This window comes from Phaseolus vulgaris, chromosome 2 (assembly GCF_000499845.2).
Source record: "Phaseolus vulgaris cultivar G19833 chromosome 2, P. vulgaris v2.0, whole genome shotgun sequence".
NCBI classification, from domain to species: Eukaryota; Viridiplantae; Streptophyta; class Magnoliopsida; order Fabales; family Fabaceae; genus Phaseolus; species Phaseolus vulgaris.
In genome coordinates this window covers 31528533-31536531 of record NC_023758.2, presented here as the reverse complement: position 1 = coordinate 31536531, position 7999 = coordinate 31528533, and the positions used below count along the sequence as shown (strand labels likewise).

The 7999-nt window shown below is 34.0% G+C and overlaps 2 protein-coding genes across 3 annotated transcripts; one reads left to right on the top strand and one right to left on the bottom strand.

Annotated features, from left to right (window-relative positions):
• Window positions 1–1203: 1203 nt before the first annotated feature.
• On the top strand, window positions 1204–2341 carry LOC137811443 (protein LURP-one-related 17-like). The gene is made up of 2 exons (XM_068613203.1): window positions 1204–1710; window positions 1809–2341. Exons 1-2 carry the CDS (start codon window positions 1447–1449, stop codon window positions 2208–2210), a joined length of 666 nt encoding a protein of 221 aa, XP_068469304.1. The 5' UTR covers window positions 1204–1446; the 3' UTR covers window positions 2211–2341.
• Window positions 2342–2727: 386 nt separating this feature from the next.
• On the bottom strand, window positions 2728–7369 carry LOC137811442 (uncharacterized). Of its 2 annotated transcripts, none has more exons than XM_068613201.1 (6): window positions 7119–7369; window positions 6262–6525; window positions 6012–6164; window positions 4615–4952; window positions 3849–4356; window positions 2728–3474 (listed from the first exon to the last, which is right to left on the bottom strand). In XM_068613201.1, exons 1-6 carry the CDS (start codon window positions 7156–7158, stop codon window positions 2963–2965), a joined length of 1815 nt encoding a protein of 604 aa, XP_068469302.1. In that variant the 5' UTR covers window positions 7159–7369; the 3' UTR covers window positions 2728–2962. The 2 variants fall into 2 exon arrangements, with proteins under 2 accessions (XP_068469302.1, XP_068469303.1); XM_068613202.1 differs by having other exon boundaries at window positions 2728–3518; window positions 7119–7349.
• Window positions 7370–7999: the final 630 nt, after the last annotated feature.

Genomic DNA, 7999 nt, shown 5'->3' with positions numbered 1-7999 from the left:
TTGTAGAAACAATGAATAGCCGTCACCATACCGAAAATATTTTAAATACTTAATAGATAAAATTATTTTTAATAAAAACTTAATTAGAAATACTTAAATTACATAATAATTAAATTTAATGAATAAATACTTTTAACATATTTGAAATAGTTGGGAGTGTAATATTTGTCTAGAAAGTATAGATAATATTAAAAATATATAGATGTTAATATTTTCCGTAATGGATATTCGATTCCATTATTTCCCTCACTTTCTTAAGAATGTCTATGAATAGACGTAACTAGGAAAATAAGAAGCCAAAATCTTGAAAGAAATTAAATAAATGAGTTTTGGAATGGTTCTAGACCTTTCATACAATTGAGACCACGTGTCACCTTCTGCAACATGTGTTAGTATTATTTCAACGATTCCAACGTCAATACTTTTCTTCTTACAACACTTCAAATATCATCATCCATAATACTAAAACGGCTGCTTTTAAATATCTTCTACAAATCTCACTTCTTTCAAACCATTTATATATATATATATATATATATATATATATATATATATATATATCTCGAACCACATAAGTATATTCTAAAAAAATTAACTATATATAGATTATTAGTTTTAAAAAAAAAAATGATTTTCATTCTTCAAAAATAATTTATTATTTTTATACTGTCATAGGTTTAACTCCACGTTGCGTATTAATAGATCGTCCACCAACACTCACACTCATACTTAAGACATTAATATTATAATAAAAAATATCAAATAATTAATCTTTATTGAATTAAGTCATTTATTATCGAATTATGTAAATATCAAAATTCAATACAGAAATAGTAATATATATTAGAAATTACACACGGAATAAAAGTACATTTTTTTTTATAAAAAAATATGAAGACCTTTTGTCAATTTAATTCATTAAAAAATGGGGAAAATAAGATAAATTTTCAGGATAACAGAATTAATTTACTTCCTGGTCTCTATTTATAAAATTGAACTTTTTAATTTAGACATAACTGAATGAAAACTGTTAGTTTAATATTATTATATGAGGTGTTTTTGTAGAGTCAATAATTTCCCGCGCTATTATTAAATAAAATGTCGGCAAAAAGGGTCAAAGAAAAGAAAAGAAGAAAGTGGGTTAAAAATAGCATGTCAACATCCTGACCCTATAGAATAGTACGCGCTTCGCCATTAAAGAGTGTGTGAGCTTGTGAGAGTGGGTACGTCAACATGTCATGCTGTCGCCCATGTTGTAGCAGCAGAACTGGAAATAAAAAAAAATCATTTTTTTAATATTACTTTTGAAGGAATGTTACGATGGTAATAGTATAAATGTGTACCCTTTGGCCTTGTTCAAACTTGACGCAGAGAATCTAGCGAGGTTCAAAGTGAGAGAGAGAGTGAATTTGATTAAGATCAGAGGAAGGAGACAGAGAGAAAGAGATGAGGGTGTTTCCAGGACTCAAATCCCTGTCAAGAGCAGTTCACGAGGAACAAGAACAAGAGCACGAGCATGAGCAGGAGAAAAACAACGCAGAAAAGTTAACAGTTTGGAGAAAATCCTTGGTGATGAGTTGCAAGGGATTCACTGTCATCGATTGTTGTGGAAATTTGGTGTATAGGGTCGACAATTATATTGGTCGACCAAACGAAGTCACTCTCATGGATGCCTCGGGAAAATCTATACTCACCATGTTCCGCCGCAGGGTATGTTTTAGTCGATGATGTTCTTTATGCTGCACTTTCTCTTGTTTCATTTTATTTGTTTATGTAACGAAAAGTGATAGTTTTGATTTGATGTGCAGAGGCTTGGATTGTTAGATGGATGGTTTGTGTATGAAGGGGAAGTGGGGAACAACATTAGAACGAGAAGTGACTTTTCTAAGCCATCAAAGAGTCCAATTTATCGTGTAAAGAAGCATGTGAATATTTTACATGGCAACAGCAATGTTCTGGCCTACGTGTTCCGTGGAGTCTCACATTCAGATAAACGGTGTGTGGCGTTTACTGTGGAGGGTTCCTACGCACATCGTTCGTGTAAGGTGTTGGATCAGTGCAGAAGGGTGGTGGCTGAAATTAAGAGGAAGGAAGCTAATACCAAAAACGTCTCTTTTGGGATAGAGATTTTTCAGTTGGTTGTGCACCCTGGCTTTGATCCTGCCTTTGCCATGGGACTCGTCTTACTCCTTGATCAAATGTTTTCTTGACACTTTTTCATTCTACATATGCTCTTTCTGCTTCGTGTTTTGTTAATATTCTGAGATGTGGTATATTTCAAGTTTTGATATGTTGGGCACCAGAGAGATCATAAATAAAGGATGAAAGGAAAATTCAAATTTGCCTAGGACTATTACGTTCAGTTTCTCAATTCCTCGTGTCTTTCTTTTTGATAAAATTGATAGAAATTCAACTCCTTTCCAGTAACTAATTTCCTCTTTTCATTCGTTCTTCTATTAAAAGAAAACAAGTTATCATGTGATTGTGCTTTTATCAGATGAATAGACAAACATTTCAAATTATGATACTGTGGCAAACTACAGAAGAAAAATGTTATGGGGTTTTACATAACGATCCATGCATTATATGCCCAAAGCTAAAAATTAATGTCACGTTCATTTATCACATCTCTAATCAGTACGTAAGCACCAATTACCCACACTACAGTTAGTCGATTACATAAAGTCATCTCACATAAGCACGCGCAAAAACAGAAAATCTGCTTGCTAATGTTGCCACAAATGCTCTACATTGACAAAGAATGATGTTTTTTGTACACCTATATTTAAATTAAACATTTGAAACGAGTTTTCCCTTGAAAATAACCTTTACAACAGTCTCATTGCAGCCATAATGATAGTATATACAAAGCAGCCTATGACTAAATATAATTTTTGGTAATTAATCACAACAGATGTCAGAGCAATAGAGGTTTTCTACACTAGATGATGCTTGATCATTCTCACTTCTCCTTTCCTCGTTTCCAATCCACCAATCCTAATTTTTGAACCTTGAATTGACCAACATAAGCCCTACCCTTATCCAAAATCCTATTAGTTGGGCGCATCATAGTAAGCTCCTTCAGTATAGTAGCTGCCGCCGAAGGCTTGTTCTCTCTAATCAAGTCCCTAACCGGTTTACTTGGTAATGGTATACTTGATTTTGAAGAATAGGGTCCCTTTTTAACATAATGTGAATGAACACCATTTCTATTCTCGACTGTCGAAACCCTTGGCTTCTTTGCAGGAATTATTTGGTCGACAGTTCTGGCCATTAGGTCGGATCCAACCACTGAAGTTGGTGCTGAAGACATCTCTTCATGGTTTGCAGTTGGCTTCAAGCTTTTACCTTTCATGTTCTTATGTGAAGTCTTCTTCTGTGATCTTATGATTCCGTAAGGGTTCTGTCCCGGAGGTTTCGTTGCAATTTCACACAGAATTTTTGCAGCTTCTAATAATCTTGGACAGTGCTCATCTGCCAGAGACCAAAATATTAAGCAGGGGAGAAGATGGTGACACCTAAAACCACTTGTAACTTCAGCGAATGATTTAAGACTTACAATACAAGAAACATATTTCAGGCGTGCTGTTCATGCTTTCTAGATTATAAGATTTAAAATGAAATTTGCAATAAACATATTTCATGAGGGAAATAACATAAATGGGGATTCTGAATGATTTTCCCTGAAACCCAACCAAGGAAAATACCACGTAAAACAAGGAAAAGTAGGTGAAAGTATATAAATGATGTGTTTCATTCAATAACATCACAGTGAAGAAGGGGAAGAGTATATTAGATACAATGCAAAAACATAACAAAAATCCAGGTAGCCAAAGAAAAAATTGTACCTATAGTAGCCTCGAAATCTTTAGAACGTGTTACATAAGATGAGGAATTCCACTGACAGAAAGGGAAAATAGCAAATAAAGATGGGCAATCTTTATTGCTTGAACTACTGGTTGAAGGAACAAGGCTCTGATCATAGCTGAATGAATCAATGTTTGTAAAACAACCACGACTGATGTCAGTGGAGCTAGCAATTAAACCTATCCCTGCCCATTTACCTTGGCATGTGCTTCTACTTGTTGATAACTTAACTATGTCTGAATTAGCTCTAGAATGGCTTCCAAAAGCATGTGACCATGGGAACGTTGGCAAGCTTGGTTGATGAGATACCTGCTTGCCAGATCGTAAATTATTACTATTCTTTTTTGGAACAACAGGCTTGGACTCATCAAGGAGCAAAGAATCCAAGTCCTCGGATCGAGGGACTGCAATCCGTTCCAAGACATCATTCGGTTGATATAATGGAAAGTCAAGTGGACTACAGGAACTTTTGTTTTCAGTACAAAGACCCTGCATGTCAAGTACTACAGAGTATAAATAACATTATCATTATATAGTTTTACATTTACTATCACTGGATGTAAATTTGCTTTAGAACTAAAGAACAAACCCAAGCAGAAAAGTTATATAAGTGACTTATAATTTTAGTGCAACGGTACAGCCTTTATATTGCACATGAGGTAGTGCATAGTAATTCGAATACCACTCTTTTAAGCTACAACTTGAAATAAACATAAATCTACTGAATACTAAGTATTAAGTACTAACCTTGTGGTATGCAGACATGTCTGATGTGCAAGACTGCTCTTTATCCTCGTTACTATTACTTTCTACAGCACCAAATAAACTCATTTGGGTATTGGACATATTGTAGAAGGAGCTATCAATTTCAGCCATACTTTTGGATTGGATAGACTTTGGTAGCTGGAGGAGAGAGCAAGCCTTTCTAACTGAACTAAAAAAACTTCCATTTGTATTTGATGTCTTCTTCTTTACATCTTCACTCAAACTAAGACAGTCAAAAGTGCCCCTAAGCAGCCCATCCAATGATGGAACATCCATAAGCTTTGTGACATCATGAATATCCTGCTTCAGACCATATAACCCTGACAACAGTTTCCAATATTTCCAGTTGAGAAATATGTACTCTCAATTCAGTAATGGCAGCTATAAATCATTAAAACCAGTAAGCATTCTGGTAGAGAGAAGCTTACAGCAATAACAACCAAGCCTTATCCAATTAGATGGTGATCACTACAAAGGTAATTGTCATTGTGTTATAATGGTTTCTCTGAGAGTTCTCTCTGGTCTTCTCCTACCTTTCTCTTAATCTGACCATCTAACATTGGATCCACCTTTCTTATTGGTAAAGAACTTAACTAGATATTTCAATGGAACCAAGAGTATATGGCCAAAACTTATAGGATGTTTGATCAGAACTGATGCCAATAATATACCACACTGATCATGTATAACAGCATGTGGGCTAGATGCTAATAGATGGACAGATATTACTGATAACTGGTCCAAAATCATATTTATTAGGGGGGCTATTATTTTGAAATGCTCATATAGTAAATTTGGTTTGACCCGAAAATGAGAGCCATAATTTAAATAAAACAGAATAATAAAACATTAAATTTCTAAAAGTACAAAGAACTGAATACTTTATAAAATGGCTCCAAAGTAATATAAATATAAGCACAATGAAATTCATTTCAAGAATGACAATATAATACAGCATGTTTTTTGTTCAAACATACATGCTACAAGAAATGTAATGAAGTTCCTAAATTTATCTTTCGCAATCATTTAACTGAGACTAAACACATCAGTTTCTGGCTTCCATAGCATCACCATCACAACATTAAGACTAAAAACTTAGAAAATTATGTACTTAGCTCTTAAAGAGAATATGTAAGTACATCAACATATAGCACAATAGTTAACTAGGAAGCTAGAGAAGGGAAAATAGAGTTCCAACATAACTTATGTTAGAAACACCTAACCAGATTGCTAACAGGTTAAAGAGTCAAGACCCTTGGCAACAGGCTTAATGATACATTCACGCACAACCACAGTGAACCCAATTGTGCAAATAATCACATCAAAAAATAATTTTATGCAAATAGTATGAAGAGTTCAATAGGTTAATAGTTAGATACCAAAGAAATTGTTCCCTCCATAAGCAGAACCAAAGATTGTGGCACCCATTTTCAAAGAAGAACTGCACTTAGCCGTAGAAGAAGGCACCTTAATGTTCCTTTTCTCTCCGCACTTGGTAGAATGGCTCTTTGGCTTTGGAAATTCTCTTTTCTCTATACCAAAAGAAAAACAAGGAAAAAGGGTTGTGAACATATAGATATGAAGAAAATAATGCCTGCTTTCGGGGACAGAAAATATTAGGAGAAATACTCTTTATGTGGTCTGATCCAAGCTTTTCAGAAACATCCCTTGACTCCTCTAGTTTACTCAAGCCTGTGGATTTTTGTGATTCGGACATCCTTGGTCTCTTTGAACACGAACTACCACTCTGGCTAACTTTTGTTGTTATTTGTTGTAATGACATGCCTTCTTCGACTTCAGGACAACTTTTGTCCTTTCCACTTGCCACATTTTCAGACAAATCCTTACCCTGAAGACTGAGAAGCTGACTAGAATTCTCACACAGTTGAGTCTCTAGAAATTCATTCCCAGAAGAAAATTCAACATCATATTTCATATTTGCAACATGTGACACAAAAAAGTTAACAGGCTAAAAATCCCGCAACAATTAACGTCTATAAAAGCAAAACACCAAACACTATGACAGAATTTTAAGAGTTGAGACTGAAATTAATGTATTTTACCTAAAAAACAACAACTCAACCGATGTGGCATGCAAAAAATGGGTAGTTAGAGATGGCAACCACCTCAATTCTCATATACATACGTATCTACAGTGGAAGCATTAACCACGTACTAAACGGTTAACAGATAACACAGGGAGTAATGGCTATTTAAAACAAAAGCAGAGTCTATGTGATAGGATGAAGCCCCATTAGGTGCCATGGAACAACTCAAAGAGTGAGAACCTCCAACATGTATGTATGGCGTACCTAAACCTATACCTAGTTACTCCAATCCATTAAATGTTCTTTTTTTTCTCGAAAGCATGGAGCAATGGAGACAAATCATGTTAACATAATAATGGCATAAAATCATGTATAATTTGAAGAATGCGAAGCAAGTATATAATAAAAAAAATTAGGGATGACGAGTGAGTCACTTACCATATTCTCCTGAAACTGTGAGAAAACCCTCTGATCCCATGAGTTGAGTGAATGGAATTGCACAGCATTTGCGAAATTTACACAACAGGTGATTGTGTTGTGTTGGCTATACAGTTATACTTCATTGGGAAATGAAGGTGTATATTTAGCAATGTGGCAAGTTCTCTTCCTCAACGGGGGAATATTCCGGCCAAGGCTGGAAAGAAGTTCTTCTCTTTCCCTTGTTTCTTTATTTTTTCCACTGTGGAATCTGTTTTCATAATTCCTTTTTTCATATCAAATTGTTAATATTTATTAACATTTTTATCAAAAAATAGTTTACATCCTTTAACGTTACGTTCATCAATGAACATCAACAATAAAATGGTTGGTTTAATAAATGAGTCTTAAATGATAAACGACTATTTATGAAATATTGAATAAGAGTAGTCATGTGGCTAATCTAAATGATACCACCTGATTAATTTATAAATATTTTTTAGGAAGTAAAATATATATTATCTTAGACTCTTAACTTTTACACACTTAAAAACTTATCATCTTTATGCTCTCACTCACTTAAACACGGGAGAGTCTTTTGCAGGTAAACCTCCTCCGTTGATTGAAGACAGCTGAAATATTGATTTATGAAAAACATGAAATCTTCATGAGTTGCACTCCCAAACTCATTTTTAATAATAATAATATTTATTTATCCATAATGTTCAATTTATTGTTGGACTTTGAGAAAAAACTACATCTAATTCAAAACTTTTAAGACTTAAGTTTGGTGATATTTAAAAAAAAAAAAATCATCTCTCCTTACTATCGTCATAAAGTTGTAATTATGAAAATTTTGGATAACATCATTTATATATCTAGGCATAAAAGTAAATGTTTGA

Bases quoted from the DNA above. Each gene is read 5' to 3' on its own strand.
- LOC137811443 (XM_068613203.1), top strand. From the start codon at position 1,447: ATGAGGGTGTTTCCAGGACTCAAATCCCTGTCAAGAGCAGTTCACGAG. The intron at 1,711-1,808 runs GTATGTTTTAGT...TTTGATGTGCAG, and splicing joins TCACCATGTTCCGCCGCAGG to AGGCTTGGATTGTTAGATGG.
- LOC137811442 (XM_068613201.1), bottom strand. From the start codon at position 7,158: ATGGGATCAGAGGGTTTTCTCACAGTTTCAGGAGAATATG. The intron at 6,165-6,261 runs GTATTTCTCCTA...CTTTTGGTATAG, and splicing joins TGGATCAGACCACATAAAGA to AGAAAAGAGAATTTCCAAAG. The intron at 3,475-3,848 runs GTACAATTTTTT...GGTCTCTGGCAG, and splicing joins AGATTTCGAGGCTACTATAG to ATGAGCACTGTCCAAGATTA.